Source organism: Colossoma macropomum, unplaced genomic scaffold, assembly GCF_904425465.1.
Source record: "Colossoma macropomum unplaced genomic scaffold, Colossoma_macropomum, whole genome shotgun sequence".
Lineage (NCBI taxonomy): Eukaryota > Metazoa > Chordata > Actinopteri > Characiformes > Serrasalmidae > Colossoma > Colossoma macropomum.
In genome coordinates this window covers 31,496,990-31,522,349 of record NW_023494790.1, presented here as the reverse complement: position 1 = coordinate 31,522,349, position 25,360 = coordinate 31,496,990, and the positions used below count along the sequence as shown (strand labels likewise).

Sequence of the window (25,360 nt, the reverse complement as noted above, 5' to 3'; positions counted from 1 at the left end):
CTTTGTTAGCTGTGGGGTTGCTCTGCATTGTGTGGCATTTATGTTCATTAAGATAATGTACTGTTCCTGATATCTCCCATTGCTCAGAATCGTAATGCTTCTGTGCTCTCTTATATTGCATTAAAAAAAATCCTTCGAATTTACATTCAGAATCATATTTTCCATCTGTAGCTTTATTATGAAACTGGAGATACATGTATGAAGTAAGGTTTTACCTCAGGGCACAAAGGCATGTTGCAGAATTAGCGAGCAGAGGAGAAACGTGTTCTCAAAGAGCTCACTTACTGAGAAGTATACTAGATTTAATTTAGCTCTTTCAACCCTTGGGCTTTTGACCCAGTTACAGTGTTATTATTTAGTAACTGTTCTGCATTATCCAGTAACTACTATGAAACCAATATGCAAGTTATAGTTGTTTGTAAAAGTTTCAGCACATTCTGACATATTTGACTCTGTTTATTATTTTCTAAGTGAGACATTACCACCGCTGCGTGGAACAAGCTTAAATATGACATATTTATGCAAATTGTAATACATAATTATTATTTATTTGATGAATTTAAAATATCGTAGCTTATTCATAGGTCATATTCGTAGGTCATCTTGCATGCATGGGTCTGCAAGTAGGTCTGAGATCCAACCACAGATTTTCAATGGCATTCTGGCATTCAATGGTGAGATTCCAAAACATTCCAAAACCTTCATCTATTGTTTGTTGAAGTAGTTCAAGGTTGAGTTTGGTGTATGTGTTTTGAATCATTGTCTTGTTGTAAGCTCTAATCTCTTTTCCATTCCGTAATACATCCATCCCATGCTTAACAGTTGGCAAGATGTTCTTTAATTGAAACCCTTTCATTTTTGTCTGGAAACATTCCTAGTCTTTATGGCCAAAGAGTGTGTTTTTGTTTCATTGGACCACAAATCTTGATACCAAAATGCCTCTGGCGTCTGTAGATGTTGTTTGCATGCTTTAGACTAGGGCTCGGTATCGAAAATCACTACCCAAAAGGCATGAGCAGAAACATTTCAATACTACCAAATACAAAAAACACTTCCTATTTTTGATACTTTGTACAAAAAGCACTCGCCTGGGGGCAGTCGTGGGCTGGAGGTTAGGGAACCAGCCTTGTGACCGGAAGGTCGCTGGTTCGATCCCCTCAGCTGACAGTACGTGACTGAAGTGCCCTTGAGCAAGGCACCTAAACCAACTGCTCCCCGGGCGCCGTGAATAGGGCTGCCCACCGCAGTTCCTGGATTAATCTCATTGAATCTCTTTTGGTAGGATTTAAAGAAAGCTGTGGTGGTACAGAAACCAAGGGGCATTAATGAGCTTGAAGCATTTACACATGAGGAATGGGCAAAGATTCCAATAGAGAGATGTCACAGAGAGATGTGCACTTTAGAGGGTTGAATAATTTTGAGTGCAACTGTATGTATGTATGTATGTATTTTTATAGTTATAAGAGTAGGAACCATTAGGGTTTTAAGAGTTAATATAATTCTGTGTGTGTGTTGGCCAGTGGAGGAGATCTTGTTTATTTAACATCCTAAACTCTTTTAAAAATATTTTGGGGCCTTCATGCTGTTGTAACTGGGGCAGTGTACCTTTTAAATTCAGTAGAAGGTTCCTCCAGCTGTTTTTGTCACCGTGACTTAATTCAGTATTACAACTGCAATTATTGATCAACAACCGACACACTGACACTAGAAGCAAAAGTGCTATGGCTGCAGTTTTTTTTTTTACACCTTTGAATGATGCCAGCACTGTGAAGCTGCAGAAAGTATTCAATTCATCAGACAACAGTTGCTTATAGAAATAAATTTATACTTCAGCCCTATTCAAGATTGCTATTCAGGGCTTCGGGATCAGTGTTCAGAGGTGATCATGGACCACGGACTACCTTAAAATCTGGCAGAACATACTCTGAGCTGATTCTGGACCCTAAAATTTCTCTCTGAAGACTGGGCAAAAGTTTAAAGATTAACTGTGAGGGTTTTCTTTCTGTGCTTTCAGTGTGCTTATTGTGCTGACTGCTACTTATAACTGAATTCTCATCTGTATCCTATAATACAGCAGAGGGCCTACCACCTCTTGCAATCTTAAAGACTACCTCCAACACAACTCATAGTATTGTACATGTTGCTATTTATTTTTAGATAACCATTCAGAATTTCTCTCACAGCCATAGGCGCTAACTTGTAGTGAGCTAATTAGCCAAGATAAGCCAAGTGTCTTCTTTGCGATCTCTGCTGCCCCAAGGCTCTTAGTCAGTGCAAGCCTATGTAAATTAAGCATGAGTCTGTGTAAACCAAGGGAGCATTTGTCATCAGCGCAGAATTGGAGATAAGCTGGGAACCATATTGTTTTAGCCAGAGAATGAAGAACAGGCTGTGCTCTGGGCTATGATGGAGATGATAATGTGAGTGCAGAGTTTTACTGTGTCAAAGGATGACTTCCCATAGCTGCTTAAAAGCTCAAAGGAAAGACTAAGTACATTTTGCTCTTGATGGCCCTGAATTGTGGAAAAGATGTAGCGAATGGTAATCACGTATATATATATATATGTGTGTGTGTGTGTGTGTGTGTGTGTGTGTGTGTGTGTGTGTGTGTGTGTGTATTTCACATTTTGGTCATTGTACAAAAACATCTATCAATAGGTGTTACTGATCCTCATTGGTGTAACACATAAGAAACAGTCACACCAGTGACATTTTTAATACGTATTTTTTCACAATTACCAAAGAATAAAGTAGGTCATACCAGTGAAAATAGGTAAAAGGAGGTCAAGTGATGTCAAGTGATTTTTATTTCAAAATAAGAGTTTTTTGTCATGCAGTAACACCAATGACACGACTCTTGGGGACAACAACTTTCATTATATATTTTATAATATGTATTTGGCATTTGTTTTCATTATCTATTAAATCATATTTCATAGTCATGTATAGATTATTACAGTTAAAATTGCAGAAAAATGTTTTTTATCTCAAAATAGTGCACTCACCCATTACACATGACTGTGGAGACAAGCACTTCTGTGGTACTTGGAATTCTACGTAATTGATTAAAAAACTAATATTGCTAAATTGATGGCTCAAGAAGGTGTAATTATTGAAATAACTAATTGTTTTATTTTAAAAATATAAATAAATTGTAACCCTAACGAGTTTTTCAAGTGTAATATATCTGTAAATGCTAGGGACACAAAAATGGACGTTTCTGTAAAATGACCCTTTTATAAATAATTAATGTGTCATTTGCAACTTCGCATTGTCACATCTTATTCATTTCAGTGGAGAGCTTATGTTTTGCGATATGGCAGAATCTGCCTCACCACGTGACAAAAATGTGCAGATTTCAACTTTATGCACATGAATACGGCTGCTGAAATGCCTTTAGCCAGTAAGGCAGTGGTAGACAGATCTTTGTCACAAACAGCAAGCATAGCTTTCTCCAAGAGCAAAGAGTAGGAACTAAGTTCTCTTTTGTGACTGTTTTACATAATAATAAAATATCTGGTTTTATACAGGACTGTTGACAGTAATGATTTGGAGGTTTACATGGTTTAAGCAGGATGATAATGATATTGATTGAAATTATGGAAAATATGGAACTCATAGGTAACTTGCTAAGGTAGCTAGTAAGATTGAGCAAGCTAACTTTCTAGCTTGTGCAGATGACTGATTTATTCTGAAAATATAAAAGCATAAAAACCATACCTCTATATTGCAAGCTTCTTGTGCAACAGCAAACATGTGTTTCAGTGTTTCAGACTGTTTACTGCCCCAGATATGTTTAATATGCTTCCTTCATTTCTATAACGACATAGAAACACTCACCAGCGTGAGCAGAGAGATCCGGCGCAGCAGATGAAGCGAATAATTCTCTTCACATCTTGCATTGTAAATGCGATGTCGTCTGTATAGACAGTAATCAAACCCTCTAGTGAGATACTTTTGCCTTTTAGATACCTTTTAGATGTGTTTTCATGGAAATAAACAAAAATGTACCAAAATGACAGTAGATTGTAATGATATTAATGCCACTGTTGACAACCGTATTGATTTTGCTTGGTGAGATTAGTCATTTGATTCATTTGCATTTTTTAATGCTCTGTCAAAGCCATAACAGTGTATGGTAAGTGAGCTGCATGGCCATCTGTGATATTGGTCCCGCAGCGAGTGAAAAAAAAGTCTATTTTTATGTAAAACCATCCTTGTGTGCAAGACTCGGAACGAGAGCAATTTGGAGCCACCCGGTGCACCGCTCTTCATCCATGTACATTTGGATGGAATCATAATTGCTTACTTCGCACACAATGCACTGGCTGTCCCTCATGGATGTCTCCATAAAGACATGTGTGGTGATAAATGAGTATGATATATGACCAGCAGAGGCAGTGTGTGCTCATCGCACATCATTTTGTCTTTCCTTCTGTCATGCAAATTATACACAGGCACAGTTTGGTGATTAATTTCTCCCAGTGGCCTAATAAGAAGGCACACAGAGACAAGCACGCACACACATGCATGTGTGTACACATCCTCTCTAACCAAGAAAAAAATTCTCTCTGACTTGTTTGGATAGGAGACTGATAGAGCGAGGATTTACATATCATCCAAATCTGGCAGTCAGCCCTGTAAGCTGTCTGGCTATGAATAGAGGCATCTACACCGCATTAAGCACGTCTCAAGAGAACTGAAAACAGACCTACGTTGTACTTCCTTATTCATTAGAACTCAGTTTCATTTGGTGTGACAGTTTATTTTCAGAATCTGTTACTTACTATTTTCTCTTGGCAGGCTTTAGCCTCGCTCAGCTAAAATGCAAGGTGGCCCCTTGATGGTAGTATTTCTGTTGTAACGAGTCCATTAAAAAGCTGACAATTCAATGCGATTCTATGAAAAGGCATCTACAAGGTGGGGAATTGTAAACAGTGCTGGAAAAGTGTATGCACTGTAAATATACAGTACTGCCCAAAAGTCTGAGCCAGAGAAATTGTTTAACTATTTATTTTGGTAGTACTTGTGTTTTTGTATGTGTAACATTAGAATGAATACAAATAAACATAAATACAAACCATATTTTTGTTTTTAAAAAGGTTATTAATGGGGTTGAATCTATACCTGGTTTTCAGTCTGATGCTGAGACAATAATGAGTAACCTACTTAGAATTAAGTAATAGTTAGTGTAGTTGTTAGTGTAAATGAGTGCCATGAACCTGAACAGTTAAATCTTTCTAGCTCATTTTTACATTACGCGACCATGGATCAAGTAGTGTTGCAGTTGGAAAGAGCGTGTTTTGCTCCATGTCAGAAAAGCGAGTGAAATGCCAGGGGTTAATACCACAGTTCACTCACAGGTTAACCAGTGCTTCACGGAGGTGGTCTGACTTGAGGTACGAAGGGCATACATCACTAAGTTCCACTAAAGCTACACAAAAACAACACACTGCGGACCCAAGTATCAAGCAGAAATGTTGAGAAACTGTGCTATAGCAACTTTGTCAAATTGTGCCACACTATGCACGGTGATGTACATGGGTAGTATGATATGGACTCTATACAGCCAAAGGACAATTTAAAAAAAAACATCAATATATTAACATTAATACCTTGCAGTTCTGTTTAGTCAAAGATCAGCATATATGGTACTGCAAATTTTGACCTTTTTATTAGCTTTGTTTTGTTAGCCTGTTTGTTCTGCATTCACTGTGTAGAGCAAGAGGTTGTGATTGTCTTTGTGTGTTTAAAAACAGGCCAAAGTCGCACAGTGTATGCGTCACGGGGATATGCCAAGGCAGAATTTTTAAAGTGACCAACAACTTCGTGTCTGACTGCCATGTCAGCAACACTTCGCTATGCGCACAGACCCTCGTCCACTGCCAGCTGAAGTCATTTGTTCATTAGCACAGCTGCATACGCTAGGCTTATGTCACATAGTACCATGAGATATCAGATGTTAATATTGGTACATATTTTTTGAGTATGAATGAAGCCTTAGATTCATGAAACTAGTTCAGTTGCTTGTTACTACATTAAGTAATTTTTTAGGTTGATCTGATGAGCTGTTTTTTACAGTGTGCCTTTTAAGCACTTTATTACTGCAAGATATGAATCAATCAGTTTGGCCTGGTGTATTCTGACACAAGAGACCATAAATCCATCAAACTGGACAGACTAGTTTGAAAAGCTCATTTTTAAACTTTGAACAATTGCAGAAAGACTTTTAAAAGACTTGTAATTGAGCTTGTAAATGTCAGTCTTAGCTTAAGGCATAATGTGAAGGGATTTATTTTTAGCCAAGAAAAAAATTAATAGAACTTTTTTGTTGAATAGCGCTACCTCATGGCCTATTGGTGTAAAACTTGGAAGGCTATTTGAGACAGGTCATTGGTTGAAATATGAATGGGAAAATTTGTAATGCTTAACATGGCGTCTGATTACTGAAGCGTACTTCAGTAAAAAGAACCAGTCAGCTTGTTACGCTGTGAGCACGAAAAGCAGCCTCCACTCGTGGAGATAGGCGGTAGCCCGAACAACCTGTAAAAACACGTTTTTATGCGTTACAGAGCTATTAATGAAGTTTTTGTCAGTTTTTATCAGTGATTTCAAATGTATTTTTGAAACAGTAATTTGACCTTCAGTGTCAAGAATTTTGGACTCTCCCACAGAGGTGTGGATTCAAGTCAGCGTTGAGTCACCAATTTGATGACATGAGACAAAATTGAGAAAGACCTAAGAACTGACTTTAACTTGAACACCTAGGACTTGGACTTTGAATCGGACTTCAGTCTTATGACTTGAAAAGGCTCAAGACTCAAAGTGAAAGAAACGTTAGAGAGGCGTCTGACTGACTGCTACACAGTCGGTTACTGTTCATGTGAATGGATTTGTTTCCTGTTGTAAATATGATACATAGCAACATTGACAAATGTCTTTTACTGTGCTTATGCTTGGCTTATTTTATTTCAGAAGACAAGAGAAGCATTAGAGTTCAAGTTCGCCTCCATAAGCTGGAAACAAGCAAAGCGTCAGTAAGCCCTTATTCAGCACTTTAACAATCTACTGGAGAAACAGGCGTACTGACCATTTTCCTCATGGTAGCAAACAAAGGAAACAGAGCTCTTTTTATTTCACCAATTTTAACAGCTTCTGTAGGTAAAACAAGTGCCGCATTCACCACAAGACTGAATTTGGCTTCAAAGTCGAATTTGCCATTCCACCTTAAATGGTGCAGCAGTATTCCGGCGGCGGACTGCTGCGTCATTTAAGGTCGAATGAAAAATTTGAACAAGCCAACTTCAATTTCGTCTTTCACCATCATTTGCTGTCTTTTATGTAAACTTTGTACAGCTTGGTCGTTTGGATTTCTGTTGTCATCTAAACTGAATTAAAGCTAGGGTTGTTTTTATTTTGCTGAGACAGTTTTAGTACTAAGCTTGTTTTTATTTAAACCCTGTACTCCCAAAAATCATTAAAAAACATTCAAATTTAAATTTTGTGTTAGGTTTAATGGTACTTTGAAAATTCTTTTGAAAATTCGCTTTGTGTATACCATTATGTCTGTCATGCTTATCTGTGTACCATGTATATTATATTTTTTATTTAGAGGGTAAAAAAAACTTATACAGCCACACACTTCTAACATGCTAACATGGATGCTTCAGAGAATTTCGGACAGATAGGTTAGTGTTATGGTTCCAGTCTAACAGTGATCCCTTTTGTACCGACGAAGACCAGTGAAGATCAGATTAACGTCTGGAGCAAACACAGCAACGTATGAAAGCTAATTTTTAGTGAGTAAGAAGGAGTCTGTCTCACACGAGGAATGCACAGCTAAGATAATTCAGCTGGCATTTAAACAGGACCTTATAACTAAATTTCCCACAGGAAATGCAAAAAGAGGAGAGAGAGACTACTGAGGAAATTCAGAGGTACATCAGGACAACTGCAGCTCTTCTGAGTTGGTGTAGGACAAAGATTTGTTTGTTTTTTGTCTGCGTGCTTGGCAGTAATGAAGCAGGGACCTATGCTTCAGGAAGACACTTTCTTCTTTTAACCGGCAGTGTGTAACCGTATGTGAAAAAGAATAATCAAGCATGTTTATTTAAGTAAGTAGGCTATTTTATTTCATAGGGTAAATATTTAAACTTAAGGACTATGCTGACATTCATTCTCTCTCATGCACACTTATAGTACATACACACATGAACTGTGAACTGATGAAAGCTTCATTTGATTAGCTAAAGACATTACATAATAGCTATATTCTGTAAATAATTCAACATTTAATTAGTAAATAGTTTTAATAGTTTTTTTGCGATTGCGTGGGCATTCCTAAACAGTAGGGCTGCAACAAACGACTAATCTGATAGTCAAATAATCTATCGATTACTGAAACAAATAATCCATTATTCAGATTATGAAGCACTACATTACCAAGTAACTTTTATGTAGCTATAAGCTTTTAATTTAGCTTGACGTTGTTTTATGCATTTGCTAACTAACAATGAAGACAAAGATGAATAACATTCAAGAATTCACTGTTTTAATGAACTTTCCTGCTAATACAAAAGACAAAAAAATCTAAATTTAAATTTTTAACAGTGCAGTCTGTGCTCTGTCTACATTTGCTGCATCTAAATTTTACAGTCACAGGTCTTTACTGAAACGGAGGAAGGTCAGCATCTCTCCGTGTTCCTGTGAGAGGCTCTCCTCAGAGAGCGGATATTCCCCGCTGCAGAGGAGACGCGCTCTGATGGCGCGGATGGGAAAGTGTCGAATGTTTGTGGAAAACTTGTTCTCTGTGAACAGTTAAATTAACGATTTTGTGAAAAGTTTCATTTCAACGGTAACCCTTCGTCCAGCTGCCCTTTGTGTTCGCGGAGAAAAACCTCTTTAAACTGTTAGCGAGTGGAGCCAAACGTTCGCGGAGAACAGAAAACTTTGGAAACGCTCTCCTGTGTTCGTCAAATCTGAACGCACCGGTGGCCTCGACGTTAAGACGACGATGCAGTGTTTAAAACTGTGAACGTTATCTCGAACGTGAACAGGGTCGCTGTGAATAATAGTTACTTGCTTCTCTGTTCCAACTCCATTAACGATACCAGAGAACCTGACCACGGTAAAGTTAGTTTTATTTTCGATATTCATCTTTTCGGCGCTAATAACATTTGATCGGATTACGGTGGTCAACGAAGACTTACACATTCATGACAGTACGACCACAGAGAGTGATGCACACCTGTTCTTTTGCGGTTTGGGTGACATTTAACGTACCGTTATTTTGTGTTAATACCATAGAACTGAGACAAGTTTTTCAGTCGGAAGGAAAATCATGCACTTCTGGACCACGCCTACATCCATGCACACGCATTTGTTTTCCTCCAAAGCGTTTCAGTGCATTTAAATACATATTTTAATTGTTCATGCTAACAATAGACACCGTCAGACAATAACGTCAATAGCTCCATAAACACTGTGTCCATGCACATCTGATTAAGTGTGTTATTTGCTCTAAATTATGGTTAGAAATACACACCACTTTAATTTAGAAAAAGGACTTTGAATAAACCTGTAACTAAAATGTACTTGCCAATAATTGTCCTAATAGTACTGAGCATACCTTACCTGTAAAAACTGATATTACCTGTATACTGATATAGCTAGTTAGCTTGATGACGGAGGTTCAGTAATCGATTAGCAGTCTTGAAGGTTCAATAGATCCTTAACCATCTAAAATATTAGTTTAAAAAATGAGAGTGTAGAAAAGAAAACGTCTTATTTAAGTGGATCAAATTGCAACTCAAAACTTTTTTAAATCCATCAAAAACTCAGTGAGTCAGACTTAAGTTATTTTTTCCATTTTCAGTTTCGACATTTTAGATATTGAACATTTAAAATACTGCTTAGATTCAAAGTGCAGCATTCACTGCAATGAATACAGCTGAAATGCTTTTGAAGGTTAAAATACAAATATTAATATAAAGTAATTATTGCAGTACATTCAGAATTCAAAAATTGTGTATGATTGCTGAAACCTCACTGCACCATACACAATTGTTTTTAGTGTCGGGTGTAATACAGCTGAAATATTATTAAAATTTAAAATATATAAAAAATAATAAAAAGTAGTCACAGCAACATATCCAAAATCCAAAAGCTGTGCATCATTGCTGACACCTTGGTGCACCATACACAGCTGTTTTTAATGTTGCAAATAATGCTGCCGAAATATTACTGAAATTCAAAATATTGAAAAAATTAATAAAAAAGTAGTTACAGCAATATATTCAAAATCGAAAAGCTGTGCATCATTGCTGACACCTCACTGCACCATATACAGCTGTTTTTAATGTTGTAAATAATGTAGCTAAAAGATTATTGAAATTAAAAATACATAAAAATTAATAAAAATTAGTTACAGCAATATATCAAAGATCCAAAGGCTGTGCATCATTGCTGACACTGCACTGCACCATACACAGCTGTTTTTAATGTTGTATATAATTTAGCAGAAATAGCTTTATACTTTATATTAATGTTTATGTATTTTGAATTTCAATAGAATTTCGACCACATTACATACATCACTAAGACCATTGTATATGGTTCAGCAAGATATCAGCAATCATACACAAGTTTTGGATTTTGGATGTAATGCAACATCTCATTTAAATATTTTTTTATATATAACTATATATAACTGCTTTATATAATTTTTTATTTATGTTGAACTTCAATAATTCAGCCACATTACATATGACACCAAAAATAACTGTATGGTGCAGCTAATTATCACCAATCATACACAGTTTTTGGATTTTGGATCTAATGCTTATTTAATCTTATTTAAATAATTTTTTATATATTTTGAATTTCAATTATATTCCAGTAACATTGCATACAGCACTACAAAGAATTGTGTACAGTGCAGTGAAGTGTCAGCAGTCATACACACCTTTTGGATTTTGGATATAATGCAATAAATACGTTATTTTTTTTATTTGAAGTTTAATTTGAACTTCAATAGTATTTTGCCCATCTTACATACAACACTAAAAACTACTGTGTATGGTGCACTGCAGTGTCAGCAATGATGCACAGCCTTTGGATTTTGGATATAATTCAATAACTACTTTATATTAATTATTATTTATTTTGAACTTCAATAATATTTTGGCCATCTTACATAAAACATTAAAAATAACTGTATGGTGCAGTGCAGTGTTAGCAATGATGCACAGCTTTTGAGTTTTGGATATATTGCTGTAACTACTTTTTATTATTTTTATGTATTTTGAATTTCAATAATATTTCAGCTGCATTGTTTACAACATTAAAAACAGCTGTGTATGGTGTAGTGAGGTGTCAGCAATGATGCACAGCCTTTGGATTCTTGATATATAGCTGTAACTACTTTTTATTAATTTATATGTATTTTGAATTTCAATAATATTTCAGCTGCATTATTTACAACATTAAAAACAGCTGTGTATGGTGCAGTGAGGTGTCAGCAATGATGCACAGCCTTTGGATCTTTGATATATTGCTGTAACTACTTTTTATTGATTTTAGTGTATTTTGAATTTCAATAATATTTCAGCTAAATTATATACAACATTGAAAACAGCTGTGTATGGTGCAGTGAGGTGTCAGCAATGATGCACAGCTTTTGGATTTTGGATATATTGCTGTAACTACCTTTTATTAATTAATATATATTTTGAATTTCAATAATATTTTAGCTGCATTATTTACAACATTGAAAACAGTTGAGTATGGTGCAGTGAGGTATCAGCAATCATGCACAGCCTTTGGATTTTTGATATATTGCTGTAACTACCTTTTATTAATTTGTATGTATTTTGAATTTCAATAAAATTTCAGCAGTATTACACCTGACACTAAAAACAATTGTGTATGGTGCAGTGAGGTGTCAGCAATGATGCACAGCCTTTGGATTTTTGATATATTACTGTAATTACTTTTTTATTAATTTTTATGTATTTTGAATTTCAATAATATTCCAGCTGCATTATTTACAACATTAAAAACAGTTGACTATAGTGCAGTGAGGTGTCAGCAATCATGCACAGCCTTTGGATTTTTGATATATTGCTGTAACTACTTTTTATTAATTTGTATGTATTTTGAATTTCAATAATATTTCAGCTGCATTATTTACAACATTAAAAACAGCTGTGTATGGTGCAGTGAGGTGTCAGCAATGATGCACCATCTTTAAATTTTGGATATATTGATTTAACTTTTATCAATTTTGAATTTCATTAGCATTTCAGCTGTAATACACCCAACACTACAAACAATTGTGTATGGTGCAGGTAAGTTACAGCAGTCATACACAACTTTTGAGTTTTGAATGTACTGCAATAATTACTTTATATAATAAATATTTGTATTTTAACCTTAAAAAGCATTTCAGCTGCATTAATTGCAGTGAATGCTGCATTTTGAATCTAAGCAGTATTTTAGCTACATTATATCCTCAAGTAAAATTCAAAGTTTGTGTGTCATTACTGAAACTTATCTGCACCAAACACTGCTGATTTAAATGTTCAATGTCTAAAATGTTATCGAAATTCAAAACGAAAAAAATGTACAAGATTTAAAGCTTACATCTCACTTAGTGTTTGATAGATTTAAAAAACTTTTGATTTGCAATTTGATCCACTTAAATAAGACGTTTTCTTTTCTACACTCTCATTTTTTAAACTAATATTTTAGATGGTTAGGGATCTGTTGTCTGACGGTGTCTACTGTTAGCATGAACAATTAAAATATGTATTTAAATGCACAGAAACGCTTTGGAGGAAAACAAATGCGTGTGCATGGATGTAGGCGTGGTCTAGAAGTGCATGATTTTCCTTTCGACTGAAAAACTTGTCTCAGTTCTATGGTATTAACACAAAATAGCGGTACGTTAAATGTCACCCAAACTGCAAAAGAACAGGTGTGCATCACTCTCTGTGGTCGTACTGTCATGAATGTGTAAGTCTTTACTGACTACCATAGTCCGATCAAATGTTATTAGCGCCGAAAAGATGAATATCGAAAATAAAACTAACTTTACCGTGGTGAGAACCTGCATTTCGAAACTGTTCGAAAATGTTACAGCTCGGCTCACAGCATGAATTAGGACGGAATTTAACATTAACATTAGCCAGCTAGCTCGCTAGCACAACTATCGCCGTGTCCCAAACCACACACTTCTGTACTTCACACATTAAGCCAACGAGTGCACTTCTAACGGTATATGCGCTATTTTTACAATTTAAAGTTATTATACTGTTTAGTGTGCTAGTATGCGGTTTGGGACGCGGCGTATCTTACCGAGATTAAGCTTCTTCATCAATGAGCCGACGAGTTTCCTCTTCAGATGCTCCTGCTTGGAGGATGTGATCTCATGCCAGCTAAGCTCGGCTTTACAAAAAGCACAACTGACAACCTTTTCTTCTAAGTTTAGCTTCCACACTTTTGAGGATTTTGTTCTTGAGGCTGCCATCGCGCTGTTTTTATCTCTCCAGTAAGCGGTAATGTCAAAACGTTCCTAGTGAGCACGAGAAAGACGTGTAATGACGTCATAGACTACTAAATTAGTTCAACTACCTCTCGCTGCAGAACCAGAAGTCCAAAGGGGTGGAGCCGGACCTGATCCAACTCCGCCCACGTCTTCTTTTCATTGGTCTAAAATCATCGCAGTTCTATTGGTCTTTAAACTAGTATGTGTTTCTTACGTTTTCTGCCTACGACTTATTTCATTGGTCAACCCTGTCGCGTTTTTATCTGTGGGAAACCCGCGGGTGTTGCTGGTGTTTTTGTTTATTTTGTCGATGTTGCTCCTTATTTGTCAAAACTCGAAAAGCTTTTTTTCACATTCCGGTACAACGTCCGTTCTGTAGACCTACATCTCAAGAGTACTTATGATAGACGAGTTCTAGCTGAAAACACAACGTTTTTAAACACTAGAATGCACGTATGACCGGTCAAAATAACCCACATAACTGTGTTTTATCAACTAAATCCTGGAATTTCATAATAAGAAAATCTTCATAATGACTTTTTTTTAACATTTAAAAGGATTTGGTATTACTGCCGCACATTTCCATAAGTCTAATAAAAATGACTCAATATACCTAAAAAAAATCATATTAAATGTTACATACCCTGATAAGCCACTTCATTAGCTCATTCTATGTCATTTCTACACTCACTGTCCATTTTATCAGCTCCACTGTAGTTCAGACTAATTAAAACACGACGTGGGAGGAGTTGGATCAGACCCAGCCGTACCCTCTGGATTTTGGTTCTGCAGCGACAACAATCTCTATTAGTTGCCAACTAATTTGGTCGTCGATTTTAGTCGACTAAGTCGAATAATCGTTGCACCCCTACTAAACAGTACGCACATCTTCAACTGGTAAGTGCCTTCATGGCAGCTGTATTCCCCGGGGCTAATTTTCACTGTGCTAACTTTCTTACCTGGATGTGGCATTTGGATGATTTGTGTTTTTTATGGCTTTCCAACCCCTGCAAAGTAACACCACTTTGGGTTTTTTGTTTATTTACCACATTTTCCTAAATGTACTTACCTGAGGTGATTCATTTTGGTTGGTGGTTAGCCATCTATGCTTAAGTTGCCTCGGTAACGTCCTGTGTCTCCTCGTTAAAGTGTCTGAATGAAACAAGCAGACTGGCAATTCCAAAACTGTCACCATCAGATAAACAGTACTTAAAGCTTTCATCTTTGAGAGAGAGGAGAAAACCAAGTATGCTGTAGTTCTACCAGGACAAATTAATTGTACGAACAATTATACTTGGCCAATTAAGTGATTCTGATTTGAAGCATGCTCACCATTTCTGTACATCAAAATTCCAAGCTAGCCATAGAACCAGTCATCCCCTCAATGCTGTTCATAGCTAAATCATCACCAGTAATTAATCCAGCCCTGCTTTAGAGCACTGGTGAGAGTACAATATTTCTGTTCCTCTTTAAATCCCAGACTTGACAGTCAGAGTGGAACTACATGTGAAGGGTAATTTTACAAGAGTGCTCATACAGTCTAAAGGGAGGTTAGGATGTGTAAGTGATGTGGCCAAATGCTGAAAAATAACTGATGAAATTAAAGCAGTGATTGAATCCCTTTACCCTAAATGTAGATGATCAGCCAACACATCTGGTGTCTGAAAGCTTTCTGCTTTAGGTCTTATCTACAAGGCTAATGTATCTTCTGTTTAGGATCTGTGTTACATGCTTTTGTCCATATTTTAGATGACAGTATATCACACAGTGTCAGACACTTCATAAGCAAGTCTGTTTGAGATTCTCTTGATGCAGTCTGAGGCAAGTGATAATTTAGACATGCAGTTTCCACAATGCTTATTGCTGGGATACAAACTTCCATCACGTGCAAATCTAAAGAAACAACAACAAACATTCCTAGTTTGCTAGTGCCACCGTGAGAATGTTTTAAAGACATTTCAACAGCTACAAACAGGCTGTTGACATGAAGTTGACATCTGAGTTTGTTGCTGTTTGTTTGCATTCTTAAAATCAACTTGAAATCATAAATGAATTGACATTTTTTCCATAATCCATAATAGGCTGAATGGGTGGTCAAATGTGAATGTGTTCTTGGTTGTATCATCACTGCAATGATCAGTTTAAAGTGATCTGATTTTGCAGCATAGTTTCCATATGTGAAGGTGGTGGGGTGATTGGTATGTTTGGAGACAGTATTTCCATAGTAATTTTATTTCTAAAAAGCTACTGCTGTATACTCTGCACTGTGCAGGAGAACGCTGAATGATAAACTGCAGTGAGATGTTATGATGTTACAGTATATTTGTGCTTCTTTTTCAAAGCGTGCAGTCATTAGCACATTACGGCATGTATAATTATTCTATTTGGTGCTGCAGTGCATAGTTGGTCCTTTGAGTAAAAGGCTTGTTTAAGAAGCTCTTTGATTTTTTTCTTCCGCTATCCTCTGTTTCACATCTGACTTCTCTAGATAATTGGATGCTGTTTTTTATCTGCTTATGTCATGTTTCTGTTTCTGCTGTTTCCGAGGGGTGGATGAGAGGTTATGATTCAAAAAGTGTGTTTGAAATGTGCATAATCAAACTGCTTGCCTTTGAAAGAAAAAAAAAATATTATTTTATATCCTTGGGATTTTATAACAAACTTGCCGTGTTACCATTTTTACAGATATTTTAGTTGCATCGCAACACTGTTGTGTAGTGTTGTAAGGGGGAAGGTGTCTGCAGTTGTGTAACACTCCATAATTATCTGATTTCTTGAGTTTAGGCTTTCTCCAGCAGTGTTTAGAAGCATTGTGTTCCTTAGATGCTTGTCCAACATTGCTAGGGGGCTTTAGAATGTGCTGATATGATAAGTAGTGTAACTATGAGCAGTCTTCAAAGAATGTCTGAGAATGTTTTATACATAGCTTTATAGCTTTTTTGGCAGCAGCTGTTCTACCTCTCAACATAGGGGATATGGTAAGATTTTAGCTGTATTTGATTTTACACCATAATGATAAATCAAAGCAACAGCTTTATGACTGCCAAATATAGCTTGATTAGCCGGCAGAATGTTCGACAAATGGAGGCAACATGATTAAATTCCGTAAATGTCAATAATGATATCACTGTATTGATATGAGCATTGTTGTGTTGATATTTTAAGCACAGTTCTAAATTGTTTTCATTGTTTTTGCCTTTTTGTGTAGCACCATCACTGTGGAGAAAACTCATTTCAGCAACTCATTTCAACCATTCTCTGATGAGAATGTGTTTCTGAAATCTCATTGTTGCTGTTATCTCTGCTGAAGTATGGACTGTATGGACTGTATACCTTAATACATCCATTACCACAGTATGTGGGCTCCATTGGTGGAATATTTTTTTTTCATTTTCATAAGCAAGGTCTTGAATGAATTCACAATAAATCGCATTGCCAGTCTCTGTTTGCTCAAAATAGAGAAGAATTTTATGCCTTCCATTCTGTGCAGGCTTGCTTGGCCAACTGTGGTGATTGTGCAATCAGTCCACTATTTTGCATTCCTCAACAGCAGAAGTGTGTCTTGCTGCTCCAGGGGAGAGACAAGATGAAAACCTTCAGCATGATTATGTAGATCAACACGGAAACTAGACTTCACCAACCAGATTTCTGTGAACTTTCCATCATTTATTGCAGCCTTACCATCCAGCAGCAGAGATGTGATCGGCCTAGCAGGAAAGTGGTGACTCATTGTTTAATTGTCAAGGTCATTTGGAATAACTTTCTTTTCTATGTTTTAATTGACTCCACCATTTAACATGCATATCGAAAGCAATCCTTCAGTATAACTGCACTGTATTTTATTTTGGAAGTATTTCATGACAGAGTGTCTTACTTATAGCAAGTGAAGCCAGACAGAATACTGATTAAAGCATCAATTAGAGTTCAGTCCTACATTCCTACATCCTTGATTCCTAAATCTCTCAGCTGTTTCGTTTCAGTGGCTATATCTACGCTGAATAGACATTGCCACGCCCTTACTTGAACCAAACTGGTGCAAAGGAGTACTATACTGGTTTCTCATCTACTGCGAGTCATTAGTTTAACGTTGCTGCTTCAGTAAAGACATGCAAAGTGTTCAAAACACTCCAAGCCAGATAATTTCAGAAAGCATTTAAAGTTTGGACTTTTTAAACTGCCATCAAATCCAGTTTGGAACTAGAAATAGACTGTCCATAGTTACTGAGGTAGCAACCTCGAAATATGCTGTAGCTGCTACAAAGAGTGCTTACAAAACGTTTCTCAGCTCAGCAGAGTTTCCTGAAATATTAGTTTTGCTTTCATAAGCTGACCTCATAGACTGACCTCATAGACTCCAGCATGTTCTAGGTTTTGTCTTCTGCCTCTACCAACTCTGAAATCACTTCCACCACAAACTGCGTCTGTAAAAATGTTTGTATGTTTGACCCTTAAATAGCTTCTGTTGCAGCAATACACACATGCAATTAAATGGCAAAGCTGCTAACTACCATTTTAATACAAAAATAATATCCTAAGAATAGTAATATCCTTAGTAAAATAATATCCTTGGTGATGATAATGTCAAATTGCCTAAGCCTAATTTACTGCCTGACTCTTTTTTAGGTGTGAAAGCCGTGTTCTCTGGGCACTACCACCGCAATGCAGGGGGGTGCCATGATGGCCTGGACATGGTGGTGACCTCAGCTATTGGCTGCCAGTTGGGTGAGGACACACATGGAGTCAGAGTGGTGGTGGTGACCGCTGATGAGATCATCCATGGCTACCACAGTCTGGACCAATTAAGCAATAAAGGAGTGGATGAAGATCTTAAGAAACTCCTGGCTTGAACTTAATTCTAGTTATAGACATCCCTGAACTGATATCAGTTTTGCTGGTCCACATGTAATAGTTATGGTCAGTTGGGGCCATGGAGAAACTGGTTCTAGATCAGTGGTACACAAGTTCCAACACTTGGGCGCCAAAATGCTCATTGTGCCTGGAAATGTATTCATTTTGTATTTAATTAACTTTTATAAAAATGATCAAAGATTTGGCTGAAATTACAAATAAAAAGAAAATATGGGACACGAAACTAGAGGAGCATTGAAATTTCAGCCACACCAAACTTTCAAAAGTATCACTTTCTATTTTTATACAAAAGAAAAAAAAATTGATTAAAAAAGATTATGAAAAAGTGATTTAAAACACTGTTTCCTTCACTCTCATGCATCAGTTAGTGCAAACGATTTCAAACAGTTTGAGCAGCAGCAGATGAACAGTTGGCCATGTGGAACTATGAGTTTGTTTATATGCACTTAATTATCTGATAATGGCAAAAAATCAGATTTTGTCAGTAATTTGTTCAGCGTGTTTTCTGATTGCCCAAATGCATGTAATGGGAAAACTCCAGGTCTACATGAGTGAGGCAATAATTGCATTTCTGCTTTGCAACCCGCCAATAGACTCAATTTTCAAATTTCATCAAGCATGTAGTTAGTTTCAGTATCGCTCCAAAAGTGTTTTGTTACCATCTTGTGGGTGCTGTATTTAACGCTGCTTGCTGTTTCTGGGACAGCGTTCTGTTTCCCACATGTGCAAAGAAATCAGAGTAAGCGTATACATGTAAAGAAAAAGCCAGTTACTGAGCTAACATCCAGGTCTCTAAATTGGATTTCTAGAAATTCAATCACAACCTTAATCCGATCTAAGAAATCAGAGTGTGCTGCTTACATGACCACTTGCATAATCAGGTCATCATCAACTGCTGAACTTTGATAATGATCGTATTATTGGTGTGCCTGTAAACGCACTCTTGTAATCACTGTTCATGCCAAGTATCTAGGGAGGATATGACGCTCAAGAACTTCTCCACTACGGATTTAATGCCAATTAAAAATGGAACATCTTGCTCATTTTGCAGTTTATAGCAAAATGGCAGAAACAGAAAAACAGAAATATTTTTATTTATTGTCAGCTCAGTCCTATTGAATTTTATCAAATTATAAAATTGTATTTTCTGTATTACCTTGTAGTTTTTTTCATTTTATTAAAAAAGCATCAATTTAAAAGGCAAATTGTGGTTCATTTTTTGTCTGAGAGCGTCTTAAATTTCAGTTTTGGCCAGGAATTTTCATATCGGTGCATCACTAACCATTACTTAATTGAATTTACCATGACAAGGTAAGGAGTGCGTCGAGGCTCAAGCTTTAGCATTAACTAGAAAGTACTCTTTAAGTTAGCCTAATTAGTTATGGCCTTCTTCCAGGTCGTACCTGCAAAGAGTTGGTGTGGCTGCAGGTTTTCATTCCATCAAAGCAGGTGCACATACGTTTAGTTGTTTGAAGACTGAGCAGTTGATTAAACTAGCAAAATCAGGTGTGCTTCTGTTTGTTTGGAATGAAAACCTGCAGCAACACTGGCCCTTGACGGATATGACTGGGCACCCTGCCTTAACCAATACTTGGTAGTGTTGAAGCAATATGCAATTAAACAAAATGAAATTTTATTTTGTGCCCTAATTTTCTGCTCTGCATCCGATTAAAAATATGTAGACCATAAACAGATAGCAACATAAACTTATAAAGGGCTTTTATATTTCAAAATGTCTGGTAAACACTAATGACAGACCACTTCAAACATTCCAAATATGATATTAGATAAATCTGTTACAGGCAACTAAACACAGTATCAATTGATGATTAAAAAGCATACCATATGAAGATAAGGGTTGAAGCTGTAAAACTCATACAAAAAATAAAACGTGGGCCACAGAAATCGCTTGAAAAGAACAGCACGTCTTGCTTGAAGAGGCAACTCACCTGAACAAAAGTGTCAGTGTTCAAGGTGGCAGAATAATAAGCCTCCCTACAGTGCACAGACATCTGACTGCCAAGGCTCTTAAAGGGCACTGTCTTGAGGTGCCATCAGTGAGCTGTTTCCATTATGCATTCCCAGCTCTTTAGTTGCAGTTATGTGTTTTGGTTATGTCAGTATTAGCTTTTTCCTGTCAGAAATGAGAGGTCTCTGAGTGCAATTTAAATAAATACAACACTATCTTTCTTTTGATCTTTGATACCTTAATCAAGAGTCTTGATGCTTCAGTCATGCAAATTCACCTCAGAAGCCCTTAATCCCTTTAAGTCCACATCACCTTATCATGCTAATAAGCAAGTGGAAAAGAAAATGGCTAGTTTAACAGCACGGAGCCTTCAAGCTGGTGCTTTGGTGATTTCATTCCCTGCTTCCGTGCCCATTACACTCTCCTAGCTCTGTGAGGTGAGAAGAGGCGATCTCCATGGAAACCTTTGAAAGACATTGCCGTTATGACTAGGACTTATACTTGTTCTGTCCGTGGATCATCACAAACATTATTGCTGACCTCCACCTTACACTCGTGGCTTTGTTTATCGAGGTCAGAGATCTACTTTGATGACTTGATGCAAGGAAGGTTTTTCTTTTTAAAAGAACCTGTGTATATATCCAGAGATCTCATACTCGTGTAGGTCCATCCGTCTTTTTTGTGATCAAATGTTTTATTTTCAAGACAAAGCCCCAAAATATTAATATCAAATACAGTTGGCAAAAAAACAAGTAGCAAAACGGAGCACCTAACCCCCAACCATCCCCCGCTCACATCAATTTAACACTGATCAGTGGAAGGAAGGGCAAAACCTTAGGTAAATATATAAAGTAATAATACAAAACAAACAAGTACAGTACATAAACATATTACCAGCTGTAATAGTACAATAATGCTGCTAGAAATAAAGCAGGTTTCACAAATCCATCAATCTGTTAAATATAGTTCAGCATCAAATACTGAAGGAAACGAGTACTGAGAAGTGGTCAAGAGCCGTATGTGCTTTCCTCCTTAAAGAGGAATTCCACCAATTTTTAAAAATGTCTGCGTAATAAAATGTAAGATGTAAACAAAGTAATTCAGAGTGGTTTGACGTGAAATGTTCTATTCTAGAGAAATGTGCCAGGTTAGAATTGGATGAAGATGGTAATAGAAACCAGGGGCCATATTACAGAAAATTCTTAAGTCTGAGATCTGCTTTGTTTGTCATGGCAACTTAAGTTAAGACTGAAGTTAGGACAGAAGCCATTACAGAACAACAGTTCTTAAGTCTATGATCTTTTTTCCAGATAAGAAAACGGTATTAATTTTAAGAACTCAGACGCTGCAGACACGATCTCCACCGCTCCCTCTTATTACCTTCGTGTGTCGATGAAAACTCGTCAGACAAAATATTTCAGTGATGGTGGTGAATAATGAGGAGACAGGGCTGAACTTGTGTCTGTTTATTAGGAGGAATAACGTTAGCGCGCTCGGCTGAAGTATTTGGAATTGAAACTGAAACTGGACACGACGACGCTCCGATAAATAGCACGAAGCGCTGCCATAAAATCTTTAACTTGCAGTTTATCGCGCTTTGGTTTTATTTGAGCTTGTTTACCTCAGTAACGGTAGCTAACGTTAGCTGTCTGACTAACTGATTACGTGTTTACGTTTCAGCTGTGCGCGGATGGTCGGTTGCTAGGCAACAGACACGACAGTTGATTGTCGACTTCAATCGAGTAGGTTAAGATTTCCTAACTTAAGATAAGATGCTGTAAAATAAGATAAGATTCAGTTGTGAAAAATCTTATCTTGACCTGTCAGATCTTAAGTTAAGACAAAAAGATAAGAATTTTCTGTAATACGGCCCCAGATGTCCAATAGATTAATGCCTCTAAAGGCTAACAAAGTCATTGCATGAAATGGTTACGAATATGCACCTTGATATTGTTTATAGAGAGATTGGTTTACTTTTGCCATGAGGTTTTAGGCCAAAATATATATTTTTGAATTTCATGGTGGAAAAAAATCATGCAGGCCAAAATAGTACAAAGCTATTATTTCTGTACCATTTACTACTATTTATTTATGATCTACATTATATACAAAAACTCAAACGACGTGTCAGTTCACTGTTTTTTTTTTTTTGGATTGTAAATAAAATGGATGTATTTGTTTTGTAAATATCATGACCCCTGATTCCCGTCATCACCTTTGTAAGGGAATCTATGTTGGTAAGTCTTTCTACAATGCATCATTTCACATCAAACCACTCTGAACTATTTTATTTACATCTCAGCAACTGAATTATGGAAAACCTTTGAAAAATCAGTGGAAATCTCCCTTAAAGGAATAGTCCAGACTTTTTCAACCTAATCTCTGTCAGCTGCTATACCATTATCATACCATTGATTAACACAAACAATTATTCACTATTCTTAGAAAACAACAGAAAATCAAATGACTTGAAACCCACTTATAACAGACGCCTCTGGGCAGTTGCTCAATACTGTGAATAAATGTTAGAATTATGCAACTATATAATGCAAATTTGAAACTACAACAGTTACTCTCTAACAATACAGGTCTTATGATGAGACAGACTTGAGAGAAAGTCTTAACAAAGTTGATTTATATAAAATCACTTTCTATTTCTCTAGGTTTTGTTGGCATTCATGAAAACTCCACCCACAGCACCACACTAATAATGAACTGCCACAAATTCTTCCCTCTAGAAAACTAGTTATACTGAAATGATATTACATTAATTTACGTTTTAATTGAAAAATTCCTGAAAGTGTTGTACAAAAATGTGTTTTGTATAAATATTTACTGAATAAATTCAACTGCCCATTGCCTTCTGTCATATGTGAGTTTTGAGTCAACAGGTTTTTTGTTCTTGCCTAAGTACTTGGAAATTTGTTGAAAGTATTGTCTTTGGTAGTTGACTGTGTGCTACAAATGTGGCAGACAGAGTGAGTTTTTCTGATAAGTATGTAGATTAGATGCTTTAGCATTTGTCTTATCATATTCTTTGCATGTAGGGTTATTTCACAGGACTCTATACATTTGTAATAAAACAAGTTCTTTAAAACAAACTTTCTGCTGTTTGTCTGTGTTCTCATAAAGTCCATACCTCCTGAGATACTCCTTCTGGGTTGTTTTGCAATACATACCAAAATATATATGTATCATTTTATTACCCATGATCTATTGCATACTAACCATGCACTGAAATCTCATTTGGTCTAATCTTCAAATCCAAGGCCAATGTACTCTTGGAAAACATAGTCCAAGAGGTAAACTATAATCTGATATATGAGCATCAGCGCCCACGCGGCAGTAACAACTACAATGCAGACAAATTTCATTTGTGTCTTCCATCTTAAAACAACTTCCACAAAATTGCATAACTGTGAGTTCTTGAGGCATGTAATTGTAATGATTGAATCTGTTATTGTATGTACTGTAGTACAGTTTAGCTGATGACTACAGCTCTATTGAAGCTGGATAATGTTTACCAGAGGAGTTTTTATAATGTTATTGGTACAAACTGGCTAATTTGTACAGCATAGGGCAGTGGGCACCAACATTTTGGGGATTTGAGAGGAGGCATCCCTTCACCTAACACTAATGCATCTGATTCAATACATCAAGGACTTCTGAAGAAGATTGAATTGAACCTTTAGCCAACTGTGTTTGAACACATTGGAATTAGACCTCCGCATTTAACCTATCTGTGCAGTGAAAGACCCACATACATGCACACTAGTGAAAACACACACTAGGAGGCAGTGAGTACACTTGCCCGGAACGGTGTGCAGCCCTATCCACAGGGCCCGGGGAGCAGTTGGGGGTTAGGTGTCTTGCTCAAGGCCACTTCAGTCATATACTGTCAGCTGAGGGGATTGAACCAGCAACCTTCCGGTCACAAGGCTGGTTCCCTAACCTCCAGCCCATGATTGCCCCCTGAATGACATTGAATGCAGGGCTCATCCGAGATTCGAACCTGGGACCTCTCGCACCCTAAGCGAGAATCATACCCCTAGACGAACGAGCCTGTGGGCTCAAGATGAATTGCTGGGCCGGGTGTGGCAGATGGTGGTTGAAACTAGACTTCGCAGAGAAGTTGCCAGGACGAGCATCGGTAACAACACTTTTTTAGGAAACTGAAATCCACCCTGATGCAGTGCAGTGGAAAGGAGCACTATAAAGAACATTAATTTAGAGGACAAAATTGTGATTTTGTATGCTAACATTACACAAGTTCTCCAGTAGTCACATTCTGCTGAATATGCTACAGTTGTATGTAAAATTTTTTACATGGTCAAATAATATGCTTTGTTGATTTTCTAAGTGAGAATAAATTTCTACAAAAGTTGCCTTTATATTTATTTTATTGATACAGGAAAAATCTAGTCTGCTATTTTAAAGTCACAGATGTTTTGTTACTTTTATAAAATGGCAAAAAATATGATTTAATACACCATTCATCAGTATTATATTATATTATATTACAATTGCCCTTCCTGTATCAGGGCCTTGGCGTGGCAGAAGGGCTTGTGTTGTCTAGGGATCTTCAGAGCTAAGTCATCTGGAGCAATATGCTCCTGGTAGGGTCTCCCAAGGTGAACGGGTCTGGAGTGAAGACCCAGACTAACTTGATCCAAAAATCCTCCATGACTAAGGGACACAGGAAATCATGTACCCTGCCCAAGAGAGGGTTACCACCCGCAAGGTCCAGCATGGGGGACCGGTGCAGTGCCATAGGCGGTGGGAGATGGCAGGGTGGCTCTTGGCAGCATGGACCACTGCGGCGGAAACTGGCTCTTGGTACATGGAATGTAACCTCACTGGGGGGAAGGAGCTGGAGCTTGAAGCAAACTCCTTGATAGGGGTTGGTCCCTCTCCTAGTCAGGAGTTGCACATGGTGAGAGGCGCCGGGCGGGTATGGGGATACTCACGAGTCCACG

At 37.1% G+C, this 25,360-nt stretch overlaps 1 protein-coding gene across 1 annotated transcript in view; it reads left to right on the top strand.

The window, feature by feature from the left end:
- Nucleotides 1-22,117, top strand: part of cpped1 (calcineurin-like phosphoesterase domain containing 1) — a 47,812-nt gene extending 25,695 nt beyond the window's left edge. The window contains exon 4 of the mRNA XM_036573091.1: nt 18,170-22,117. Within this exon, the coding sequence (XP_036428984.1) occupies nt 18,170-18,393 (224 nt within the window). The 3' untranslated portion in view covers nt 18,394-22,117. The remainder of the gene's footprint in view (nt 1-18,169) is intronic.
- The last annotated feature ends 3,243 nt before the right edge of the window (nt 22,118-25,360 follow it).